This window comes from Chiloscyllium plagiosum, chromosome 30, assembly GCF_004010195.1.
Source record: "Chiloscyllium plagiosum isolate BGI_BamShark_2017 chromosome 30, ASM401019v2, whole genome shotgun sequence".
NCBI lineage: Eukaryota > Metazoa > Chordata > Chondrichthyes > Orectolobiformes > Hemiscylliidae > Chiloscyllium > Chiloscyllium plagiosum.
Window position 1 is genome coordinate 36,375,802 of NC_057739.1, and position 27,957 is coordinate 36,403,758.

The 27,957-nt window shown below is 40.1% G+C and overlaps 1 protein-coding gene and 1 long non-coding RNA gene across 3 annotated transcripts in view; one reads left to right on the forward strand and one right to left on the reverse strand.

Annotated features, from left to right (window-relative positions):
• The window catches only part of LOC122564923, a 36,714-nt gene extending 26,108 nt beyond the window's left edge, over nt 1-10,606 (reverse strand). For both annotated transcript variants that reach the window (XR_006316043.1, XR_006316042.1), the window contains exons 1-2: nt 10,494-10,606; nt 7,818-7,914 (exon numbers count right to left, since the gene is read on the reverse strand). This is a non-coding gene — a long non-coding RNA (uncharacterized LOC122564923). The remainder of the gene's footprint in view (nt 1-7,817; nt 7,915-10,493) is intronic.
• The window catches only part of LOC122564922 (SH2 domain-containing protein 3C-like), a 114,929-nt gene that overhangs the window by 4,567 nt on the left and 82,405 nt on the right, over nt 1-27,957 (forward strand). The window contains exons 2-3 of the mRNA XM_043720403.1: nt 4,838-4,957; nt 20,688-20,768. Of these exons, the coding sequence (XP_043576338.1) occupies nt 4,900-4,957; nt 20,688-20,768 (139 nt within the window). The 5' untranslated portion in view covers nt 4,838-4,899. The remainder of the gene's footprint in view (nt 1-4,837; nt 4,958-20,687; nt 20,769-27,957) is intronic.

Here is a 27,957-nt window from a genome sequence, read left to right on the forward strand (position 1 = left end):
AGATAGCCAATCCTCAATCCATACCAATAGCTCACCTCAAAAACCATGGACCTTCACCTTGCTCAGCAGCCTCCCGTGTGCACCTTATCAAAGGCCTTTTGGAAGTCTAGGTAGATAACATCTACTGGGTTTCCCTGGTCTAACCTACTTGTCACCTCTTCAAAGAACTCCAACAGGTTTGTCAGGCATGGCCTCCCCTTACTAAATCCATGTTGACTTGTTCTAATCCGACCCTGCTCTTCCAAGAATTTAGAAACCTCATTCTTAATGATGGATTCTAGAATTTTACCAACAACCGAGGTTAGGCTAATTGGCCTACAATTTTCCATCTTTTTCCTTGATCCTTTCTTGAACAAGGGGGTTACAACAGTGATCTTCCAATCATCCGGGACTTTCCCTGACTCCAGTGACTTTTGAAACAGTGTTCTCTGTTTCATGCTTGCAACTAATGCACTGTGTAAAATAAACATGTCTGTGTTAAACAATCTATGTTAAAATAGTCTGGAAAACGATTTTTCACAGACATTCATTGGTGTGTTAGCTGATGAAATGACGCAGAGAAACAACGTATGAATGTACTTGCAAAATGTAAGTGGTTTTAATGATTTAAATTCTTAGCAATGTCCCATTCATTACTTATTTCTCAACCAAAGTCATGAAAATGGACTAATCAATGATTCTTACATTGCTGCACAAAATTCACTGCTGCAGAAAAATTACCACAAAGGGCCTACATAGTCCTGACATTGTGAAGTCTCCATTCAGTCATTATTAAGGAGTGCTCATGATGACACTTGGAGGGGTAATTCTCCACAATTGAAGGGTTCCATGCTGCCTCTGCTCTAAGTGCATCAAAACACTGAGTTGCTAAATTACACTTATATTTTGAATGCTAAAATTGAACTGAACTACTACAAAAAGAAGAATTTCAGAGACATTATCAAATTGCTTTTTGTGGAATTTTGGTTTCCGCAAAGTGGTTGCCACGTTCCTTACATTGCAACAGTGATCACACTTCAAAAGTATATAAAAGTCTGTAAAACCACTCTGAGACATCCTGGTGTTGTGAAAGGTGCTATACAAATGCAAATCTTTTCTTTAATATCCCATGTGCGTATGTCTCCCTATGGTTAATTGCAGCATTCTGTTTTTATTAAATGTATGTTTCCGATATATAGCTTTATAATATTTTAACTGGAATCTTGTACTGAATCTTGCCCATTATTATCACAGCTTGCGACAACACTGACTTTCTGGGTGGCTTCTTTTGTATTTCTAAGTCAGGGCCTGATGATACTGTGTGGGGATAAAACTCAATGGGAACCTGCTCTCCTGGGATCAGCACTGAGTTTACAGGCCTGTATAATTTGACCTTTACATCCCAAAGGTCTTCAGCTAGTTTATGAGGATTGTCGTGTCATTACTAGTCTGCAATGTCCATTTGTAGTCTTGGTAATTAATTCTGAGAATGTGGACAGTAGTCAAATAATGTGACCAAGAGTTTACATTGTCTTCCTTGTAAAGAGCCTTAGGCAGAGAGAAAGCTTTGCTGCAGTGACTGTCCATCTCCTGCACTGCCAGACATATGCATCACAGCTCATCAGTGTTTTTACAGCTCCCTTAATCACCTACAGCGGGTAGACTTCTGGTTTTGAAGCGGGCAGTGGGGTTTTGTAGTGGACCAAGTAGTTTTGGAGTGGACCATCTGGTTTAGTAGCGAGTAGTTGGTTTAGTAGTGGACAATCTGGTTTTGTAGTGGACAGCTCAGCTTACTAACAGACAGTATAGTTTTGTAATGGACTGTCCATTTTTCAGCTGGTCTGGCCATTATCTGGAACCAGAAGGCTCCACAATAGTGCTTTGACTCTTAGTCCTCTCAATAAAGCAATGGCTGGGCTTTATGCTTGACTCCCTCCCTATCTACATCAGCTTCGATGCAACTTGGAAGCAAGAGTAAGGTTTTTTTGATACAGTTTTTGTATTTAATTTACAACCTGCTCCCCGCTGACTGCCCAATAGAAAAGAATCTCCAAATAGGATGCTGCCACTGTGTACGTGTTCTCATTACCTGGCATGTGTCACCAGGGTGGCTGGTTTCAATGCTGCTCAGTACTGGCCCCCATGACCATCGTGCATTGCAATAAGTAGCACCCCTACCTCAGAGCCAAAAGCCCCACATTCGGATCCCAGTCCAGGCTTTGATAGTCATGGAAGATACGTTTGTGACATGACCCAACAGGTTAATTATCAACCTGCAAATCACTTCCAGCATATTTACAGCAAGTGATAAGAAGTTCCATGTTAGCCAGAAGCATGAAGTGGTGGTAGTACAACAGCCTCCCATGTGAAAGGACTTCGTGCAGAGGTTGTTGCCATGGGTTCCATGACAAATAGTTAGAGGGATTAGAGAAAGCGAGTGATAACCACTGCACTGCCTAACCTGTGGCACTCACATTATTCTGAATTGGAAGTGGGCTACTTATCCGGTTGTTGCTCTGATTGTTATGAATTGAATAACAGGGAGAGTTTGTAACAACAGATAGTGATCTGGTTTTGTACTGCCATAACTCTGCTGCAGATCAGGTGAGGCAATATTGAGGGTTATATGAAGGTTGTTCAAGGAATAAATTGTGTGGAATAAATTACATGTGATTACAGTTTGTACTCAGTATCTTGCCTATTTCCTTGCCTTTCAGGTCTGCAAGGTTTGTGGGTGTATGTTATTTCATAGACTGAGGCAGAGATTGAAGTTGGATCAATTTACAGTCAGTCACTTTGAAAAGTGTATAAATCATGTGGGGAGATATTCCCACTTGGGTCAACCTGACCTCAGTGTTGTGTAAACAACGAGTTCTCAGAATTCCCACATTCAGAGCAAAACTTTAGCTTTATTTATACTTTAAAATGCAGCAGCTGTCAATTTAACTTTGTGTCACTGATGGCACTAGGCTTCACTGTGGCATAACTTCAACTCAAAAAACATTAAATCCAACAGCTCGTCCAAAAATCAGGAGCTTGGAATTGGAATGAACTCACCACTTCTCTAACAAAGAAGCAACAGTGTGTAACCTTCCCAGTGAGAAACTGTTATGCTCAGGCCACAATGTTCAATCTTTTCCTATCCATTCTGGAGTTGTCCTCCCTGGCTGGAGTTATTCCTGGAGACTTGATCAAATGGTATCCTGATCCTGTGTTCCCTCTATGTGCACCATTTGATCACAGATGGTTTGATAATGTGATATCAGCAAGATATATTGCATTTATCCTACATCTCCATTTGATTATCTTTCTGACATCAACATCCTCGAAGTTACCATTAACCAGACACCTAACTGAACACATAAATACTATAGTTACAAGAACAGATCCAAGTCTGGCAATTCTCTGGTGAGTATCTCACCTCCTGACTCCTCAATGTGAGTCCACCATTTACAAGGCAGGATTTTGATGAAATATCCTGTACTGGCGTGAATGGATACAGCTCCAATAACACAAGATGCTCAACACCATCCAGGAAAAAGCAGCTGTTTGATCATCATTCTATTGAGCACATTAAACATTCACTTCTTACATTACCAACACATAGTGGTAGCAGAGTGTACCAACTACAGAAAACATGGCAGCAAATCATCAAACTTCAATAGCAGCTTCCAAACCCATGGCTTTTACTGTCTAGAAGGACAAGGGCAAGACATTACTGCCTGCAGGTTTTTCTCTATGCTATGCACCATCATGGAAATATATCATCCATCTTTCATTGTTGCTGGGTCAAAAACCTGGAATTCTCTTCCGAACAGCACTGGACTGCACAATGGAAGAAGACTGCTCAACACCACCTCTTCAATTCTCACTTATGGAAGGATAACAAATTCTGGCCCAGGCAGCAATGGTAACAATCTTGGAAAGAATAAAAATAGCTGTTGTGGATCAATAACCATTCATGGTGAATAACCCCATAATAGCTCTCAATACAAAAACCTTTCTCCTCTCTTCCCCTTTGGTTCTTCCAGTGTGAATCCTTGGTCTTTGTCTGTTGTCCTCCATCTCCAATACCAGAAGAAACATGCTTTTACTATGCACCAAAATATGGACCCAGGTTTTGTTCAGCTTTACTGGTTGCCCCTCTCACAGTGCTAACTTCCCAGGTGCTCCATGCTGCTAATGTTCCCAGCCCTGCTGGAAATTATGCCTGCCCCACACTCTATTCACCTGTCTCTCCTTTTCCCACTGGGCAGAGGTGGGTACTGCAGATGCTGGAGATTGGCGTGGTGCTGGAAAAGCACGGCAGGTCAGGCAGCATCCAAGCAGCAGGAAAATCAATGTTTCGGACAAAAGCCTTTCATGTGGAAGGGCTTCTGCCTGAACCGTCAATGTTCCTGCTCCTCGGATGCTGCTCTACCTTAACCCCTGCCTATTGCCAATCATTGTAGTGGTGAAGGAAATAATGGAGCCCAGAGCCTGAGGTTTCACTATGGTGACATCTTAGAGCGGGGGAGGGGAACAAGAAGCTGCTATTGCTGTGAAACATTTAAAGGACAAAGTTCTCCTAGGCCATAACTGGCGACTGCCGACCCATCCAGGGAGGTTGGCAACATTAATTCACTCCCAATGTGCAGAATTCACAGAAAGCAAAGCTCTTTATAAAGCATTCCAGCAAAGTGATCCCAGTGTGTGGTATGTAATTATTAAATGGATGGAATTTGTAACACAGTACACCAGAAGTATATCGGTGCTATTAACTGTGAGAAGATCGAGCCATTCATAGAAATTGCCAGCAGTAAAGTTGAAATCTTTCCTTATTTTGTGGGATGCTGAACTATTTCTGTTCCCTTCACAGGCTACTTTTACTGTCAATTTGTAGAGCTGTGATAGCCAGAAAACAGACGACATCCCTCAACTATGTCCAGCATCCATATTTACCCCAAGCACGAGAAATACAGAGGTGAGAAATACAGAGGTAAGCAATCATCGGGGGCCCATAATATGTTTCTGAATAAAATAAGATTCTGAGAATGTGACCAGAATAACTCATGGTCTAGGTTATTGCTTAATGTACAAAATATGTTGTGGGACAGGATTTAAATCCCACTCATAGCCCAATAAATTCAAACCACTGGTGGGAGGTAAATCACTGAGTTTCTTGTTGTGTTCTCTATCTCTAGTGACACCAGAGACTACCTAATGAAACACAATCTGCGCAGTGCCAGGCAAACATTAATAATAATGCATTAGGTTCCCACACACACTTCCAAAATGAAAATTTAGGGAGCAGTTATCCCAATTTATCACTGTGACCATCTCTGAGCACAAAATGAAGAAGTTATGAATAATCTGAGAACCGGATCATTCAAGATCACAGGCCACAAGTATTTTGTGTTATTTATGTGGGCAGAAATATGAATAATATTGTGTGACATGGTTCTATGCTGGAATATGTCACTTGGTATGACAAATATATACATACTTAGGGGGCCCTGAGAGTCAACCACATGAAACGAAGCTCAGTGCAAGCTGAAAGAACAGCATCTCATTTTTCACTTGGGGACCTGGAGACTTCAATGTCAAATGTAATAATTTTAGGGCCTAAAGACTTTCTTCTATGTTCTTTACACCCCCCACCCCAGGCCCTATCATTAAATGGGCTGCTTTCAGCAGACCCAATCCATTTTCACCTATAAATGGTCCCTATTATCAGCTTTTCTTTCTCCTTGGCTTACCATTATCCATATTTTTGTCCGCCTGTCTTTCTCTTTCTCTGGGCTCTGTCTCTGCTTATTGTGTACTCACCACTCCACCCCACCCCAACCCATATATACCATCTTTTTTCCAGCTATCATCAGTTCTGGAGAAGGGTCAATGGACCTGAAATATTAACTCTGCTTTCTCTCTATAGATGCTAGATTGATACCTGGAACGAGTGGACTGTCTTATGAGGATAGGTTGGACAAGTTGGATTTGTTCTTACTGGTATTATAAGAGTGAGGGGTGACCCAAGTGAAGTGTATGAAATCTTGAATTGTCATGACAAGATACACTTGGGAAAGATGTTTCATCTTGTAGATCAGTGCAGATCTTGGAGAATTGCTTTAAAATTAGAACATTAAAAATTGGAGCAGACATAACTCATTGGCCCCTTAGGTCTATTCCAACATATGTTGGCTGATCTGGCCTAGGCCTCAGTTCCTCTTTCCTGCCAATTCTTTATAATTCTCAATTCCTTGATATTGTAAGGTTGTTCCACATCCTCTTTAAATATTTAAGTGATCTAGCCTTACAGCTCTCTGGATAAGAGAATTCCAGACATTCACGACATTCTGAGAAAAAAAATTCCTTGTACTTAAATTTGAAATGAATGCCCCTTATTCTGGAACTACATCCCCTAGTTCACTAGTGGAACGTTATCAAACATTGATCCATTCAAGCCTGCTCATTCTTCCACTTTTCATTGGGATCACCATTCATTCATCTCAGCTTTAATGCATAAATGTGTAAACTGTTTAGCTGTTCTAAATAGTTCAGACCCTTTATCCCAGGAATCATTCTTGTGAATCTCTTTTGAATTGCCGTCTGTGGCAAGATATCCTTTCTTAAATACAGGGACCAAAACTCTACACAGGTCTATAGATGTGGCCTCACCAATACCCTATACAGTTTTAGTTGAACTTCCCAATTTTTAAACTCTAACTTACTCACAATAAATTACGTGCTGCACCTGCATGCTAACTTTGTGTTTCATGTGCAAGAATAACCAAATCAATCTGTGTTGCACTTTTATGGAGTCTCACACCATTTAAATAATAATCTGCCATTTGATTCATCCTCCCAAAGTATATGACCTAAGTTGCCTAAATTAAGTACCCTCTGCTAAATTTTGCTCAATCATTTAGACCTACCTTTATTCCCTTGTAAATTGCTTATGTCCTCATCATGACATGCCCTCTTGCCTGTTTTTATATCATCTGCAAATTCGATACATTACACTCTGCCCTTCCTTCAAGTCAGTAATATAGATCGTAAAGAATTGAAACCCTATAACTGATCCTTGTGGCATTCCACTAGTTACATCGGAAGGATGTTGTGAAACTTGAAAGGGTTCAGAAAAGATTTACAAGGATGTTACCAGGGTTGGAGGATTTGAGCTATAGGGAGAGGCTGAACAGGCTGGGGCTGTTTTTCCCTGGAGCATCAGAGGCTGAGGGGTGACCTTATAGAGGTTTACAAAATTATTAGGGGCATGGATAGGATAAATAGACAAAGTCTTTTCCCTGCGGTCAGGGAGTCCAGAACTAGAGGGCATAGGTTTAGGTTGAGAGGGGAAAGATATAAAAGAGACCTAAAGGGCAACCTTTTCACAGAGAGTGGTACGTGTTTGGAATGAGCTGCCAGAGGAAGTGGTGGAGGCTGGTACGATTGCAACATTTAAAAGGCATTTGGATGGGTATATGAACAGGAAGGGTTTGGAGGGATATGGGCCGGGTGCTGGTAGGTGGGACTAGATTGGGTTGGGATATCTGGTCGGCATGGATGGGTTGGACCGAAGGGCCTGTTCCTATGCTCTACATCTCTATGACTCTATAACATTTTATGTAGCATTTTATTGACCACTTTCACTGTCCCCTACATATCCCAGTTTCCTTTTATCAATTCTGCTTGTTACATCCTCAAAGAACTCTAGTAAATTCGTCAGACAATGATTTCTGTTTGACAAAGCCATGTTGATTCCGTCTGATTACATTAAGCTCTTCTCATTATTCTTCTATTTCTTCCTTAGTAATGGAGTTCAGCATTTTACCAATGACAACGTAAGGTTAACTGACCTTTAATTTCCTGCTTTCTGTCTTCTTCTCTTCTTGAACAGGAGTGTCATGTTAATGGCTTCCAAACTGCTGGGCCACTCCCAGAATCCAATGAGTTCTGAAAAATTTCAAACAAGGCATAGACCATCTCTGCAGCCACTTCCTTTAAAACCCTTTGATGCAGGCCATCAGATCCTGGTGACTTGTCTGCCATTAGTCCCATTAGTTTGTCAAATAGTTTGTCCGATGTGATGGAGATCTGTTACAAGATCTTTCTTCTTGAAATACAATAAGGTTTTCAAGTCCCCAGGGCCAGACAGGATCTATCCCAGGATACTGTGCGAGGCAAGAGAGGAAATAGCTGGGGCCTTAACAGATAGCTTTACATCCTCTTTGGCCTCCAGCAAAGTTCCAGAAGACTGGAGAAAAGCTAATGTTGTACTTTTGTTTAAGAAGGGAAACAGGGATAATCCAGGTAATTACAATATAGTGAGCCTGATGTCAGTGATGGGGAAGCTGTTGGAGAAGGTGCTGAAGCAAATAGACTTGTTTGTAATCGACAGCACAGGTTTGTGCGGGGAAGGTCACGTCTCACCAACTTGATTAAGCTTTTTGAGTAGGTGACAAGATTGATTATTGGGATAAGGGCAGTGGATGTTATCTACATGATTTTGTAAGACATTTGATAAGGTACCTCATGGCAGGCTGGTACAAACAGTCGAGTCTACTTGGATCCAGGGTGAGCTGGCTAGATGGATACAGAACTCACTTAGTCATAGAAGACAGAGAATAATGGTGGAAGGATGATTTTTGGAATGGAAATTAGTAACTTGTGGAGTTCTGCAAGGATCAGCGCTGGGACCTTTGTTGTTTCTAATATATATATATAAATGATCTGGAGGAAAATGCAGGTGGTCTGATTTGTGGATGACAGCAAAATTGGCAGAGTTGCAAATAGTGAGGTGAATTGTCAAATGGTACAGTGGGATATAGATAGTTTGCAGATTTGGACAGAGAAATCTGGACAAAATGGGAGGTGATGCATTTTGGAAGATCAAATCCAAGTGCAAATTATACAATAAATGGCAGAACCCTTAGGAGCATTGACATACAGAAGGATCTGGGTGTATAGGCCCACAGATTCCTGAAAGTGGCAAGATAGGTGAATACATTGGTCAAGAAGGCATACAGCACACTTACCTTCATTGGCCGGGGCATTGAATATAAAACTTGGCAATTTGTGTTACAGCTGACAAACTTTAGTTAGGCCACATTTGGAATATTGTGTGCAGTTCTGGTCACCACACTACCAGTCACCTGGTCTGGAGGGCTTAAGGTATGAGGAGAGGTTGGATAAACTCGAATTGTTTTCACTGGAAAGATAGAGGCTGAGTGGTGACCTGATAGAGGTGCATAAAATTATAAGAGGCATAGATGGAGTGGATAGTAGAAGGCTTTTTCCCAGAGTGGAAAGGTCAACTACAAGAAGTTACAGGTTCAATGTGAGAAGGGAAAAAACTTTAGGGGAAAAAGTTTAGAAGTATCTTGTTAGACACATGAATGTGAGCCGACCAGAGGAATAGATACTGCACACGGCCAATACGTATTTGCTTTAAATAAGGATTAGGAAACAATGCAGACTTGCTGGGCCAAAGGGCCTGTTCTTGTGCTGTATTGTATTGTATTCTCATTAGTAGCTTTGTTATCTGATATATTTAGAATGTTTATAGTTTCCTCTATGGTGAAGACCTATGCAAAATATTGCCTTAAATTATCTGCCACTTCCTCATTCCTCTTATTAATTCCCAAGGGTCCCTTACTTATCTTAGCTATTGCTTTTTCATATTTCCACAGAGCTCTTGCTCTTTGTTTTTATATTTCTTGTCAATTTACTTTCATAATCAATATTTGCCCTCTTTATTAGCTTTTTAGCCAACTGTTGCTGGTTGCTAAAAAATACCCAATCCTCTGTTTTTTATGCCTTAGGTTTTGATTGAATATTATCATTGCTGCCTTTGTTAATTATAGGCAGTTAAACTTTAGTTAACCTTTTTGACTGGAATAAATTTTTGCTGAGTGTTTTAAATATCTGCTTAAATGTCTGCCACTGCATATGCAATGACCTTCCCCTCAGTCTATTTTCCCAGTTTGTTTAAGATAATGCTTTCTCCGCACATCTGTAATGGCCCTTATTTAAGTTGAGGACCTGATCTGAGACCTGAAACTGAATTTGAAATTCTACAAAGTTGTGATTGCTACCCCTAATGGATCCTGAACTACAAGGTCTGTTAGTAGTCCTACTTCATTACATATGAATAGATCTAAAATAGGTTGTTCCTGGATAGGTTCTGCTCTAAGAAACAAGCCCTGATACACTTCTATGCATCTATGTTACCCTCACTCTGCTAATTTGTCCAGTCAAAGTGCAGATTAAAATTACCCTGATAATTGTAATGCCCTTCTTATCTGTCCCTGTTATTTCCGAATTTTTTCTTGGTCCTATAGTGAGGCAGTTCTTTGGGGCGTGTAGACAACTTCCCATCCATGACTCCTTTCCCTTACTATTCCTTAATTTCAGCCAAACTCTACCAACATCACATTTCATATTGCAGTAATCGAGTTGCTCCCTCACTGTTGTCAGCTATGGCTTGGTAAGCCATCGTCAGAAAGTACAAGATCTACTATATCACTACTCACCGCCACAATGATACTTCCATTATTAACAAAGCAAACCAAGCTCCTTTTCCCTTTTACCTATTTCTCTGGAATGTTGAGTATCCTTCGGATTTTGAATTACGACTATTTATCCCTCAAACATCACAAAAACAAGTGAACTAATCATTGTTGATTGCAGAATAAATTGCGCAAGTTGACTGATGCATTTCCCACATTGCAACATTTCTACACAAAAAGTGTCTGTAAAGTCCTTTGGGACAGTTTGAAGTTGTGAAGAATGCTATATACATGTAAATCTGCCATTCTGGCAGACCTCTATATGTTTACTTCACCGGGCTTAACAGAGTTCAGCTCTGGTAGTGACAGGCTGGAGTTCATCAGACTTTCAACAGTGCTGCAGCAACCCATAAAACACATCAATGACAATATCTTGTGAGGAGGTCAATGGCCAGGGAGCAGTAAAGAAGGTTCAATACAATGCATGTAACCTGAATAAAGAACATTTTCTTTTCCACATGGAACACACAGTCGTTACCCCTCCACAGAACAAGATTGAGGAACAAGGCCAAAGTTGAGAGTGGGAGATTCTCACTGAGTGATGAAACCACTGCTATTTAATAGGCAGGCTAATTTAATTAAGATATGAAGTTATAACTCAGGCATGTTGGTTCAGTGCAATGCAAGACTGTGATAGATTAAAGAGAACAGCACAAACTCTTGCAGCCTCTAAAAGTTTTTGCTACATACTGGCACCCGCCCTGCTCCGGTCCTTCCCTTTTCGTAAAGAAAGGGTAAAGAAATGTTAATTTTTGCAGCATTTCATAACATTTTCAGCACTTTGCCACCAATGAATACTATTTAAAAAGCAGAAGCTATTATTTTGATGACAAATGTGGCCAATTTCCAAAGTAAAATCTCAGCATTAGCAAATGACCAGTTGAAGTGGTTTTGTTGGAGCCGTCGAAAAAGGCATGTTCATCAGGACCCCAGGGTAATTATCTTGATATCTTTTAAATTGTGCATGGATATTTAAGTATGAGTGCAGGCAAATGGGTGTTTCAGTTTAACGCTTCATCCCAAAGTCAGTGCCTCTAGCAATGCAGCATTCCCATAATGCAATCCTAAACTATGTTCTCAAGTCTGTAGTGTGTGTTTGAAGCCACTGTATTCTGATTCAGAGATGAAAGTGTTATAAATGGAGCTATGCTGAAGTTGCTGGTTTTTGTTTAGATTCAATACTTGGTCTGCAGTGAGTTAGCTGATCCTAGTTGAGGTCATCTTACAGAATAGGGCCTAGAGTTGGCTTTTTTTAAAATGGGTTTATATTTGCTTTCATTGCCCCAGGTCAAAGGAGGAAAACTGGCCAGCATTCCTTGCTTTCCCATCCTCTTTTCTTCCTGACATACTTCATAGAATCATAAAATAACACAGCACAGAAAGAAGCCACTCACCCTCCCATGCTTTTTCTGGCCCTTTGCGTAAAGCTAGCCAAACTATTTTGACTCCGCAAGGTTTGTGAAGGTTTGACTCCCTTACCTTTCCTGTTAACTTTGTAAATTTTGAAAAGAATTAGAAACAGAATGTGCAGAGCTTCAGGAGCAAAGGCAGAGTGATGTGGGATGAATTGTTCATCAGAGAGCTAGTATTGATGTAACGGGTCCAGTGGCCACCTCTGTGCTGTACCCATTCTGTGATTCGATGAATTCGCTTTTTAATATTAATATTACATTTATTGACATCACAAATTAAGGTGGAACATTCCAAATAACACCCTAATGAGAAAAAGTATTTCTTCATGTTGCCTTCGGTACTTTTACCTTCAATCTTTGTCCTTTGGTTACTGCCCCCAACTGCCACTGGAGGCTGTTTCTCTTTATTTACTCAGATGTGCACATGTTTTTGATTAATTCCAGCTACAGGGCTCCAGCTTTTGTCATGCTTGTGGAGTGCTGTAATGAAATTCAGAAACTTTTTAAAGGGATCTCGTCATCTGTTCACAAATAGCAGACCATGAGATATCATCACTGTTTAAAAGGAGAAAATGAAAGAGTCCCATCCTCATGGGATGGCGTTTATTTGCACCACTTGATGTAGTACTGAGCCAAACAGCCCAGGAAGGTCATGGGTTCAGTTCCAGTTAGTAATGCATTAATCAGTCTCAGCTTTGAAGGCACTAATTGAAAACAGCGAGGCAGGGCAGGGTAGGTGGGGTGGAAATTAGCCATGGTTCCAAGCTCTTGATTATTGTATAATCCTGAGAGAAAGTACATGCATTTGGAGTCAAGACAGAAGCAGTGATATACTATGTAGTCAAATATCTCATGAACATTTGCCACCTGGGAAAATACTATGTGCATGATTGTGGAGTCATTCCTCAGCCTTTAGGGGAGAGTAAAGCAAATACTTTCTCTCGATTCCTCAATGTTTCCAGTCATTGTGGATATTTTGCAATGTGTTTGCCCAATGTTGCTTGATATGCAGTCTAATATACATGAGAAAGAATGACAAGGAGATTGTGCAAGTATATAACCAGGGAGGAAAGTAAGGGCAGTCAGAATAGTTACATATTCTTTGAAGCCTGGGTAATGGAGGAATTCCAGGATCTGTGCTGTGTATAGATGTTTATCCCAACACAAACTTATGTTGTAAACAATAATTTGTATTTATATAAAATATTTTCATTTATATTACACCTCTGAGACCTCAGGACATCTGAACAGACTCTACAGCCAACAAAGTAAAACAAAAGTATTTCTGTAGCACAATCTCTGTTGTGATGTTGTAAGCATCCTTGGTGTTGTAAAATGTCCCAAGGCATTTTATAGCATTAACAATCAAACACATTTAGACACTGAACTTTGAGATGTCAACTGTGATCAAGTCTATTCCTGTAAGTTTCATCATATGACTGGCCTCCATGCTTCAGCCATGAGTTGGCCAAGACATCCATTTCTCTATACCAATCAGAAAGCAAAAAGACTCACTAACCAATTGGTTCCTGTTTGACTATCAGTCAAATCGCTTTTGTTTCTTCCCATTTTCAATATCCTTCTAATTGGCAAAGAGAAATGTTCAAAGAAGTATGCAAAACAATCTTTTTGTTTAATAGCTTCTTGATTTTTTCTCCAAGTTGCATGCAGCAGTATCCTGGAGATTGAACTCCAATTCCTGGAGGATTGAAAACCCTGAGGTTGACCCAGGCAAATAAATATTAGGAGAGGTGGCCAAAAATGATGTCAAAGAAGTAGGAAAAAGAAGCAAGAGAGACAGTGAGACAATTCCAGAACTTGTGGCGAATGGTGTTGAAGATATAGCTGCCAATGGTAGAATGCTAACTATAGAAGTTCTTTGAGGTTCATCAGAGTAGCAGCTTTTGTTGGGCAATATAGTGAATGGAAAAGCAATTGATATCTGAAATGCAAGCAATTGCAATTATACAAAGCCTTTTCCTTCTGCATTTAAACATGATTCTAGTAGTCAAAGACCTTCAGATCTAAGGCTGTGGTGTGGCATCTGACAAAGGAGTACTCTGAAAGCACTCTGTGATTTCAAATATACCTGTTGGACCACAACCTGGAGTCGTGTGACTTCTGACCCTATATAACTGAAGTATAGCTTCCCTACTTTTGTACTAAATAAACAATAATGCTCTGTTATTTTTCCTAATTACTTGCTGTACTTGCATACTTACCTTTTAATAGTCACACTGTAGGACAACCAGATTCCTCTACATCTCAAGAGCTCTGCAATCTCTTACCATTGAGATATGCTTCATTTTGTTCTCCTGCCAAAATGGACAACTTCATACTTTTCACATTATATTCCACTTGCCAAACATTGGCTTCACAACTTATTTTCCTACCTATCTTTGTATCATCGGTAAATTTAACAACCATACTTTTGGTAGCTTCATCCACACATTAAATGAAAAGAATTGAGGCTTCAGCATTGTTTGCTTTGGCAAACCACTTGTTATGTCTTACCAAACAGAAAATTACCTATTTATGCCTTCTCTGTTTCCTGTTAGCTAGTCAGTCTTCTATCCTTGATAATATATTACACCAATAGCGTGAGTTTTTATTTTCCACAATGACGTTTGGCGTGGCACCTTATCAAATGCTTTCTGAAGATCTAAGTGTAGTACATCCACAGTTCTGCTTTATTCTCAGTACATGTTACTTTTTCCAATAGCTCAAAAGAGAACATCAGAGAATAAATTGGTTAAACATATTTTCTTTTCACAAAACTGTTTGTGGGGGTGGCATGGCTACTCAGTGATTAGCACTGGGCTCACAGCACCATGGACCCAGGTTTGATTTCAGCCTCAAGTTCAAAGTTTGTGAGAAGATTTGTAGCTCAGGTGCTCGTTGTTGTGGTTCTGTTCGCCGAGCTGGGAATTTGTGTTGCAGACATTTCGTCCCCTGTCTAGGTGATATCCTCAGTGCTTGGGAGCCTCCTGTGAAGCGCTTCTGTGACGTTTCCTCCAGCATGTGATGCAGGGTTACAGGGATTGGGTAGGGGGTGTGTGTGTCTGGTTGGGTTGCTCTCTGGATGGTCAGTAGAAACTCAATGGGCCAAATGGCCTGCTTCCATACTGTAGGGATTCCATGATTCTAGTTGACTCGATCTGATTATCTTGAATTCATTGCATTTCCCTGTAACCACGTCATTAGCTTCTAATTTTCCTTATGACAGATGTTAAACTGACTGGCCTATATTTCCTATTATCTGTGTCCCTTTCTTTTTGAGTAAGGGATTTACATTAGCTAGTTTCCAGTTTAGTGGAACTTTCCCTGATCTTAGTGAATTTTGAAAAAGAAATAAAAGCAATGACTCACACAGCTAGTTCTTCTAAGACCCTAGGATGGAAACCATCAGGACGCATGACTTGTTGCCATACAGTTCCAACAATTTGTTAAGAGCTACTTCCTTGGTGATAGTAAGTTTCTGGATGTCATCTGTCCCTTCCAATTCCTAATAGATTGCTATTTTTGAGATGTTATTTGCATCCTCTTTGGTCATGACTGACCAAAAACATTCATTCAATTCCTCTTCTCATTTTCTGTTATAATTCCCAGTCTCATTTTCTACTGTACTGACACTTACTTTGCTAAAAGGTTTCATTTTTAACTAGCTGTAGGAACTTCTACTATCTGCCTTTATATTTTAACTAGCTTTCTCTTATGCTCTAATGTTTGCTTTCTTCTTAACATTTTAATCATTGTTTATTTTCTTTTATAGTGCATCAAATCTTTTGATCTGCTTTTGCACAATTATATGCTTACTCTTTCAGTTTAATATTATCTTGAACCTTTTAATTAACCATGGAAGGGGGTTCTCCCTTGTAGTGTTTCTTTCCCTTTGACATGTATCTATTCTGTGCATTCTGAAATGTTTCCTTAAAAGTCTGTCATTATGTCTCTATGTCTCTATTGGCCTATTCATTAAGTTACCAGAAACACTTCCTCAAGCTCTGGTTTCATGCCCCCAGAATTGCCCTTTTTTAAGTACAAAATATTAGATTTAGTCCCACTCTTCTCTCTTTAAAACTATACGTAAAATTCAATCATATTATGATCACTGCTACTTAGAGGTACCTTCTTGAGAAGGTAATTAATTAATCTCGTCTCGTATACCAGGTCTAGTATAGTCTGCTGTCTGGTTTGTCCAGAAGGTGCTGTTCTGCACAAACTATCTCAAAACATTTTATGAATTCCTCATCTAGGCTACTTTTGTCAATCTGATATCTCCCATCTTTATGTAGACTAAAATCCCCCCATAATAATCATTGTATCCTTCTGACAAAATCTCATTATTTCTCTTTAATATCCTTCCCTGCCATGTGGTATTGACATAAATGGCAGATTTTAAAGGCTGGATCTTGATAGATGATTGTTAACAGCTTGACCCCACTATCTGATTATGTTATCAGCTCCCCATGACAGTACCCAACTAAAATTAAACAGAATAATTTAAAAGAGTTTATTTAATATCATTAGTGAGGTGCTGGGAAATTTAAGAATGACAATGCCATCTGCTTAAGAGTAAATTGGCAGCCAATCCCATATTTATCTGATGATGAAGCCCTGAAATGTACAAATTCCTTACTGTTCAGTCTAATCTGCACAATGCCAAGTAGTCAAACCTCTTCACATGGACTCTTCCAGAATGAATGCAAAATTCTAATGCCTCAGTTAAACTGTCATTCAAGTACTAACACACAAATATGAAGGGAACTTTTCAGGAAATCTTAAGTATCACTTGTCACTGCTGAGTTAATGAAACACAAGCTAGATCTCACCATAAACAGCAAAGAATCCAATCATATTTGTATAAATTGCTTAATTTTCATCAGGCTGAACTAATAATACTGGGTCAAAAAAGTTGGAAAAATGGGACCTCATAAACTGTGGTTTGCAAATTCCTGGTCTCCACATCAGCTTAACATTACTCAGTGTTTGGTTATGGAATAGCTTTGTAAGAGTAAGGTTGGGTGGGGAATAGTTTATGGGAAGGTAAATAAATGGCAAGTAATAAATTTCTATTTAAAATTTCCCACTCGATTGCAGTACTGAAGTCTGCAGGACTTCCTTCACAAATATCTGACTATCTCTGAAGGATATCAACAATTCTGTGAAAGCTGTGTTTGCTTTTAAATTGGTAATTCATATTTTGCATTTCATCCATGCCATTCTCTATACCCCATGTTACTGGTAATTTGTACTCAATTGTTGGGAACCCAACTGAGCTCATGAACTCATTAACTGGGATAGAGTAGGGTGCATGTGGGTATTTGCAGTTCAAGGGTACTCAGTAGGAAAAAATATTACTTTTCAAGATTGTTTAATCAGAAACATTCTCTCAAGAGCTGCAGCTTTCTAAAGGGGCATCAGCATGGAACAGGGATCAGGTACCTTACTCAACCTCTCAAACCTTGAGATGCTGCAGTGAGACGTGATAAACATCCATGCTTGTAGGACCAGTGAGTTACAGTGATATCTCTTTCATAGAGATCTCTTACGTGCGGATAGTGCTAATGCTCCCTGGAGTTTCCTGGAATTAAAGATTAACCTCAAAGATAACGCTAAAAGCATGTCAGGAGATACATAAAACGGGTATTTAAAATTTTTCTTTTTAATTCAATACTTTTTATTAATATTCATTAATTAATTAATTTTATACATTCTAAATTATTATTTAGAAAAATATTAGAAACAGGATCAGAGAATAAGAACATAGGAGGCCATTTGATCCTCTGACGTGTACAAGCTCTTTCAAAGGACAATCTAATTAGTCCCACTGCCCATATTTTCACTATTGCCTTGCCGTTTGCATTCTAAATTCTACCCACACATTACGTTAAAAAGGTCTGCCCTTATGTTGTTGCAATCACCTTACAGCTGTGCCCTCTAGTTATTGACCCTTCAGCTGTTGGAAAGACTTCTCTTTACTTACTCTATCTAATCCCTTTGTGAACTTCCGGATATTACTACCAAATTTTCTCTTACCTTTCTCTGCTGTAAGGTGAACTCCCCAGCTAACCATGTAATTATATTATTTCACAAGTAGAACTGTGCTAAGTTAAATTTCTCCAAGATCTTTAGATCCTTCCTAAAATGTAGTGCCCAGAGTTGAACGCAATATTCTAGCTGTAACTGAGCTGATGCTTTATGTAGGGTTAGCATTACTCCTTGGCTTTTGTACTCCATACATTTATAATGCTTAGGGTCACATTTATTTTATTAGAAACTGCTTTGTTAAGATGTCCTGTCATCTGCAAAGTGAGGTGGGGAATGTGGGGGTAGGGGGGGATGTTTGCAGAAGGATAATGAAGAGGCCAGTCAGAACCCCCTTCATGGAATGACTAAAATTTTCTTCTCTTGACACCCAAAGATGACCAAAATACAGCCAGTGCAAAGGGGTGGCCTTTCTCAGCTGCAGCATGGACTGAGAGAGAGGGCAGCATTATATTAACATGAAACCAAAGAGCCCCTCCCTCTCACTAACCCATGTGACCATCCCCACAATTGCCATGAAGGATGGTCACAGTTTGTTGCCATCACTTGCCCTCTGAATAAGATCGTCCTCTACCATGATGGACTAGTAGCTGTGGACAGTTGGAAGTTAGAAGGTACCTACAACTTGAGATGCCATCACTCTATCTCTTTCTCTTTCTCAATCTTATGTGTGTTGACAAACTGTTACCATGTCAGACCTGGAGAGAGGCTTCCTATTAGCCCTGTGCCCACTTACAGTCCTTAATTGGATAGCAAACTCGTTGTGTGGCTATTCCTTCTGAAATCCTGTCAGGGAACTGTCTCTAACATGGTGTGGGGGTGAGGACCTGGATTTAATCCGGATGTCGGGATCCCAACACTGAAACAAAATCCAACTGAAAGGGAGTGTTCATTTTCCAATTGGTGTGGGAATAAGACAAGGCACCATGGAAATGATTGTGCCAGGTAGCCTTCATTTGGAGAGTTAGGGGCAGTTGGGTGTGGGAGACCATGTGATAAGACACCCTGCAATGTGTTCAATCTAGTTAGCAATGTTATATCAGTCAGTTTGACAACAACTGAATCCATAAGCTATTGGAGCAGAAGTAAGCCATTCAACCCATTGAGTCTAATCCACCATTTAATGAAATCATGGCTTATGTGATAATCCTCCCCTTAACCTTTGATTCCCTTACTGATTAAAAATCTGTCTCTTTCAGCCTTGAATATCATTAATGACCGAGCCTCGTCAGCCTCTTGTGGTAAAGAATTTCATATTTCATGTCCTCTGAAAAGAGTCAGGTTTTTTTTCAATCATCTCACCTTATGCAAGAGATTGTACGTTTTTCTGGCTCCTTATCTCAGGTATCAACTAACATCAAAATGATCTGGTCATTATCACATTGTTCCCTCCGGGATTTTGCTGCATTGTGGCAGTGGCTACAGCTTAACATTGGCTGAAAAGTGCTTTGGGTTACGCTGAGGTCACAAGGGTGCTATGTGAATACGTGTCTTTTTCTTTTGTTATTTATCACATCCATCGTTGCGGCATCTGAATGATGCCCTGGGTTGAAGCTAAGCATTTATCTTTGGTGAATCTTCAGGAAGTGCAGTGGTGTCCACCCAAGGTCAGTATCGGGCTTGTTTGGGCGCTGTCAGGATTAGTCACGCAGGGAAACTCTTTCTGCACCATTACTCAAATTGGGCAGACACAAGAATTTTATGTTTTGCAGATGAGATAGAATATGAGCTCAATGTCTGGCTGAGGTGAATTCATGGATCAAATTGCCCTTGGCCAAATGCAAGTTGGCATTCCAATGGAAGGAACAATTTTGTTGCCAAACTGGCGCAAACAAGCCATGAGTGGGAAATGAAACAGGGTGTGCTTGCCTGAGGAATGATGATGAGGCAGAGCAGATTTGTTTTTAATTTTGCAACAAACTTTCCTTGATTTAAAATCAACACATCCTCTCATCCTTGTGTGTCAACAATATCCTAAATATAATAGACCAATCTTCCTAATAAAATCAAAAGTGTTTTAAAGCATCTACCTTTATGTTATTGTGAAAAATAAAAAGTGGAAGATACCTTCCCTCCATGTTTACAATGTCATGAGTGTATAATGCACAGAAAACAAAATCCTTTCAATCTGCAATATTGCTAACACATGGCCAATAAAGCATGTGATATGTTTACTGCCATGTTTACAATTTCACTAACACCCAGCAACCAGAGCAAATCCTTCCCCGAGAAGGTTTGATACTGGAACAGATATGAAAAACATAGTGCAATACCCCTTTATCATATCAAGTACAAAAATGAGTAAAACACAAGTTACAGTCTCCAATGGGTTAAAGGGAAACTCCTCAGAGAAATGAAATGAATACAGATGTCTTGGATAACTGTCAGAAAGAAACCATTAGGTGCCTTACTGCATTTTACAAGTGAAGAAAAACAGAAGATAGAATCTAGGTAACAAATGAAACTGAGAGTTCAGAAAAGAAACAGTAAACATGACATTTAAGATACTCGTAGATGCATAAAGCGACTTTGTTAATTGAGAAGGCAGCGCAGGCATTTGACAGTTCTCAGGAAGTGACTGTGCAATGATTCTATGCAAGAAGCAGAAAGAGAGCTGCCGCTATTGCAATGGAGATTTTGTAAAAGTATGGAGGTTTCTGACTGACACAGAAAAGTGTTTTCTTCTTCTTCATAACAGTGCATCTACCATCCCTCACTGCCTTTCCAAAAGAGAGGAAATCTCTAACAACAGGAACCACCATGAGTTTGAAAAAACTAAGTAAGTGTCAACCGTTGATTTCACTAGGAGCTGAAAGAAGCATTTTTGTTCTGTGCAGATAGCTATCTTGTGCTTGTTCTGATATATTGAAATGTCAGATGATTTAAAGGGAAAGTTTCTCAATGGAAAATATGAATGCAGTCTGTGACTTTTGCTGCTTTTATTCTTCAAAATGTTTTTGATACTTTGAGATCTGTCTTTTATTGTGAGAATGATGTGTCTTACTGTTATGTGTTAGTGGTGTATGTATGTGTGTGTTTGAAAGAGGGTAGTGTTTGTGTGTCTGAGTGGAGAATGTGTGTATACGAGAGTCAGAAAGAGAGAGAGTAGTGTGTGTATGTATGTGAGAAGGAGTGGTGTAAGCGTTGCTGTGTATGCATGAGAGTTGTGTGTGTAAGTAAGAATGATGTTCATGTATTGAAGTGGTGTGTGTATGTGTCATTAGTCTATGCCCTCGCCACTCAAGTAGTGTCTGCATGTACACAAGTGGTGAGTGCACATGAAGGAAGAGTGATGTGCATGTGCATTAAAGTGGTGAGTATGAAAAGTCATGCGTGCATGTGCACGAGAATGGTGCATGCGCATGATAGTGATGTGTCTGTGCATAAGGCTGATGTATGCTCATGAGAGAGTAATGCGTATGCCTGCATTAGAGTGACACGTGAGAGACAGATGTGTGTTTGCTGGCACAGGAGTGGTATATGCACATGAGAGAGACTGGTGTCTGAAAGTAAACGTACATGAGAGGTCTGAGAGTAAACGTACATGAGAGGTCTGAGAGTAAATGTACATGAGAGGTGCATGTATGACAGTGGTATGTGTATATATGTAGGAGTGGTGTATCTAAATTGTTGTGAGTGTTTATATGTAAAAGCAGTATGATTACAAGAATAGGGGAAGTGTAAGAATAGTATGTGTGTAAGAGTGGAGTGTGCACCTGCTGGATTTCTGAATTTGATAAGTGTGAGTGTGTGTGTACATCTGAGAATAATGTGTGTGATCTGATTGTGAGAGTGATGTGTTTGTGTGAGAGAATAGCGTGCAGGTGAATTGTGCATGCGTGTATAATTGTGAAAGTGGTGTGTATGCAAATGGCGACAGTGGTATGTGCACAAATATAAGAGTGGTGTGTGCGAGGGATATGTGTTATGTAAATGGGATGAGTGATATAAACAAGGTGAAGTGGTATTTGTACATATATGCAAGAGGATTATGACTGTGGGTGGAGTGGGTGTGCAAATGTGTTATGCATATGGGTGAGTGTGTACAAATTGTGGGTGGAGGGGTAGCAGTATTTTTGTGTGTATAGTAGATGAGGTTGTGAAAGTTGGGTGTTGGTGTATTAGGAAAGGCAATGTTACTTTAGGAGTGGTCTTTTTTTTAAAATGTACTATTTGAAAAACAATCTATGACATCACTGAACTATTTGGCAACATACCCCTGACAGAGAAAATTCAGCCCCAACCCCTCAGTCTTATTATTGTCAGACTCATCAGTTTTGACATAATGAAGGAAGAAAATAGAACTTTCTAAAGATAACTTTAAAATGGTACTTTTGCGCAATTTAAATGGTAATTGAAAACTTCATTGCTGCACAACTTTGTTTATAGTTCTTGGTAGAGGACACAGTTCACATTCTTACTGGTGCTCCTGCCACGAGCCGATGTAAAAAGGGAGGATAGGGGAATTGAAATACCATTTTTAAACACATGGGTAGTCAACTGAGGCTATTTCAGAATATTATCTAGTAAATGCCTGGCAGCAGTTTATCAATCTGCCTTTATCATCAGGGAATGTTGCAAAGCATGGAGAGAAGTATAATGACATTGAAAATGAGAGAATAATTTGACTCCATTTATAGTAGTGAAATTTTTAACAAGAGTTAACCACTTCCTCCTCATCCTTTCTGGTCTTAAATTCTCGACAATAATCCCAACTGTACTTCAGTGAATAAGAAGGTCCCATAAACAAGAATTAAACAAGGAGCTTAGCTTTTCTTTCATTCAAGGATCCTGTTGGGATTCCCAGTAGCATAAAGTAGGTCAAAACAATAACAACATTTTACATTTATGAGATACCTTTAATGTAGCAAATGTTGCCATAGATCAAATTTAGATAAATGTGAGGTGCTGCATTTTGGGAAAGCAAATCTTAGCAGGACTTATACACTTAATGGTAAGTTCTTAGGGAGTGTTGCTGAATGAAGAGACCTTGGAGTGCAGGTTCATAGCTCCTTGAAAGTAGAGACGCAGGCAGATAGGATAGTGAAGAAGGTGTTTGATATGCTTTTCTTTATTGGTCACAGTATTGAGTACAGGAGTTTGGAGGTAATGTTGCGGCTGTACAGGACATTGGTTAGGCCACATTTGGAATATTGCATGCAATTCTGATCTCCATCTTATTGGAAAGATGTTGTGATACTTGAAAGGGTTCAGAAATTATTTACAAGGATGTTGCCAGGATTGGAAGATTTGAGCTATAGGGAGAGGTTGAATAGGCTGGGGCTGCTTTCCCTGGAGTGTCGGAGGCTGAGGGGTGACATTATAAAGGTTTATAAAATCATGAGGGGCATGGGGAAGATAAATAGACAAAGTCTCTTCCCTGGGGTGTGGGAGTCCAGAACTAGAGGGCATAGGTTTAGGTTGAGAAGGGAAAGATATAAAAGAGACCTAAGGGGCACTTTTTTCATGCAGAAGGTGGTACGTTTATGGAATCAGCTGCCAGAGGAAGTGGTGGAGGCTGGTACAATTACAACATTTAAAAGGCATCTGGATGGGTACGTGCATAGGAAGGGTTTGGAGGGATAAGGGCTGGGTGCTGGCAGATGGGCCTAGATTTGGTTGGGATATCTGGTCAGCATGGACAAGTTGGACCGAAGGGTCTGTTTCCGTGCTGTACATCTCTATGACTCTATGACTATATCTCAGTTGAGAGGCAGGTACCTATTGGATAAAACATTTGATGATTTTGTTTTGACAAAGAAATTTGTGAGGTGAATTTTGGACATGTTTAAAATAGTGAAGCCTTGGTATAGATAAACAAACAAACCATTTCCAATGACGAGGCATCTAGGATGAGGGGACATAGATTTGAGATTAAACAGGAAAGATTTAGGGCTGAGAGCAGGAGTAAACTGTTCACACGATGACAACCAGAACTAGTGAGTGAAGCAGAAACCATGACAATGTTTAAGAATAGGAATTGTGGAAAGGTGGGTCAAATGAAAAGGAAATAAAAGAACTTGGCAATAACATGAGCATGAAAAATTACAGCTACTTCTCATTTGGAGGGTAAATCCTAACATGAATTGTTAGGATGAATGGCCTGCTTCTGTGCTGGAATTCCAATGTAATCATGGATATATCGCTAACAAAGTATCTAGAGTATCGCATGTAAAAAGATATTGAGGAGCAGATTTTAACCAGCTATATTCATAGACAGGCAATATGTTAACAAGGGGCATGAGTTAAAACCCCAATTCTCGCAGCAGTATGTAAGATCCCACCTCCACTCACCAAAAACCACAAGGAATTAAAAATGGGCCCAAACGGTGAATCAATAGAGCCGATTTAAATTTTGCATAAATGATTAGATCTTGAATGAGTTAAAATCTTGCTCAATATTGTTGTATAAGCTTCAGCACTTTGTGCTGATGCCTTGAAACCAGTATTGAATTCCCAGAGATTAAATCGGGAGCCTGAGTGGAAGGCTGCATATAAATGACCTTCACAGAAACCCTAGATGAAAACTTATTACAGTTTAATTAATATTATTTTTTAGCATTCTTTGTAATATTACAAAAAACCCACCACCTTCTCAAGGGCAATTAGGTATGGGCAGTAACTGTTAGCCTAGTCAATGGCACTCACATCCTATGAAAGAGCAATAAAATACATAGAAATGGGATGGCATAACTGCATCATGTACAGCAGCAGTTTCCCTGGGAGCAGTGCCAGTTTGGTGTAGTACTGAGCAGAAAGCAACGTGACATTCTGAAGACATCTGTGCACAGCTCATCAGAGAATGTTGCGTGGATGTTGCTTAGCTGATCTATTCAGTCCCATTGCTGCATGTGAAAGCTAGCCTGGTAACATAGAGACTATAAGCAAGGGAGAAAATAAATGCCTTCAGTTTCAAGGACAGAACATTGATACTTTACCAAACTATTCTTAATTTTATTGTCAGATAATGCACCTTGGGCTGTTTAGTCTTTCTGTGATCTGCAGTTAGCCTGTCAACTGTTCATTGCATGCTTGGACAAGTTTTCAGACCTAATTGTTAGATGCAGGTGAATATATTCTCATTGCAAAACTCATTATTATCTGCATCCAGGAGTAAGCCAAAGCAGTAGAGGAACTATAGGCATTGGTGTTTAGAAGAATGAGGGGGAATTTCATTACAATCTTAACAGGACTAGACAGAATAAATGCAGGAAGGATGTTGCCAATGACTAGTGAGTTGAGAACCAAGAACCATAGTTTAACTAGATGGGGCAGGCTATTTACAACTGCTATGAGAGAAATGTCATCACCCAGAGAGTGGTGAGCTCATGGAATTCTCTGCCACAGTAAGCAGTTGAGGTGAAAACATTGAATGTTTTCAAGGAAGGGTTAAGTATAGATCTTAAGAGTAAAGGAGTCAAAGAATATGGGGAGAAAATGGGAACAGGGTACTGAGTTGGATGATCATTGAATGGTAGAGCAGGCTACAGGGCCAAATGGACTACTTCTATGCCCATTTTCTATGTTTCTATGTTTCTACGTTGAATCCTACTGTGGAGAATAACAACATTAGGAACAGAGTGAGCCATTCCGATCCCTTGTGCTAATTCCAATTTTCAGTTGGATCAGAGCTGAGAAACTCCTTACCTCCCTTCAGGAAAACCAAGATTTACCAAGATGTGTCAAATACAAACCACTGCTCAACACCCCACAAGCCAGAAGAACAGCAGAACAGAATAGCTGCAGGATGCTACAAGAAATAATAAATGATGATAACAAATGACTCCACAAATATAAATGAGAAATTTTGCGCCAAAAAACTCTGTACGCTAACGCGACTGACCATGAATAGACAAGTACACTAGAACAAACTATCAACACTAAACAACAGCAAACTAAGACAAAGAAAAGACCAAACCTACAAGAAAAACTGGCCAAGCTCACAGACAATTCAGAAGCTTGGATAAAGAACCTGTCAGACTGACCACTCGCAGACACGGAAAAAATTGGCCTAGTACGAGGGATGAACTCCCAGGACCCGGACAAAAAGGACTTCCTTAGCAGCATTGAATCCACCCTGAAATACAACAGACTTCCAGAAGAAAGCCAGCAGGCTATCAGACAGACAGTAGTACTAAGCAGAAAGAAAGAAGGGAACACCCTCAACACACAGGAAAGGAAAGACCTGGAAGGACTCAGAAAAGTTAGAAATATTTTAATCCTACCAGCAGACAAAGGGCGCATGACCATCATCCTGAACAGAACACAATACACTGAAAAAGCAAACACACTACTCGCAGATACCGATACCTACCAACCAGTGGTGATGGACCCAACTCAACAGCTAGAAAACTGTATTACAGCATACCCTGAGGAAACTTCACAACACAGGTGAAATTAACAAGACAGACCTCCAAAGAATGAAACATGAAGCATCCAACACATCCCGTTTCTGCAGACTACAAAGGTACATAAACATGCCCCCCCTCACCCCCTTCAGACCCACAGTCTCACTTCCTGGTATACCGACATACAGGCTAACAAAGGAACTGCAATGCAAACTGAAACCTAGTAGAAGACTCAAGCCACTCCATCCACTCCACCCATGAATTCCTGAACATCATCAAAGACACCAAGGTAGAGGACAATGAGGTCATGGTTTTCTTCGACATGACAGTCCTATTCACATCAATAAACATCAGCCTGGCCAAAGAAACACTGGCCTCACTGCTGGAGGTACCAAGGACGCAAACACCTGACAGCACCAACTCCATTAGCAAGGACAGCATCCTCAAACTAGTAGACCTGTACCTCACAACCCGCATCACTTTCAACAACAAGACCTACAAACAAATCAATGGGATGCCTGTGGGATCACTAATATCAGGACTCTTAGCAGTGGTTAGAATGAACAACCCTTCCCACAATCCAACCCAAGCTTTGGGTCTGCTATGTGGATGACACCTTTGTCATCACGAAACGCAACAAATTAGAAGAAACCCACAAAAACATAAACAACATCCTTACTGGTATAAAGTTCACCAAAGAGGAAGAGAACAACAACAGACTCTCCTTCCTAGATTCCACGGTGGGACGTAAAGCCAAAGGAGATCTGCAGACCAGCGTTTACAGGAAAGCCACACACACTGACCAGATACTCAACTACAGGAGCAATCATCCCAACACCCACAAACAGAGCTGCATCAGGACATTATTTAAATGAGCTACAGTATAATCAGGAACAACGGGTACCCGATCAGTGCAGTCCGCTGATTCCTACACAACAGACCTAAACAAAAAGACACAACATGCCCAGAAACTCTAGCCACCCTGCCATACATTAAAGAAATCTCGGAGATGACAACCAAAGCCACTCTGGTCCCGAGGCAACATGGTCGCCCACATCGCTGAAACAGCTCCTAATGAATTTAAAGGGCACCTTACCTGCAACCATCAGAATGAAATCATATACAGAATACCCTGCAAAGACTGCAAACAAATATTACATTGGACAGATGGACAGGAAACTAACCACCAGGATACATGAGCACCAACTAGCCACCAAAAGACATGACAAACTATCACTAATATCCATACCCACAGACGAAGACGGATATGTTTGACTAGGACAGTACATCCATCCTGGGACAGGCTAAACAGAGGCTTGCATGGGAATTCCTAGAGGCCTGGCCTTCAAACTGGAACTCCATCAATAAACATATTGATTTGGACCCCATTTACCAACCTCTCAGAAATAGAACTGGAAGTGATATCACTCACCACAACAGACCAAGACACATAAATAGCAAGCGGCTCAGAACACCAGCACTCCATTGGAGGCTCACTGATGATGTTACCTAGCATGGTAACGATACATCTGAGAATAAATCTACCAGTTCAGCGAGCATACATGCAACCTGCTCCTTACCTCCATTTATGGCCTGTGCTGCATATCCTGAGACAGCCTT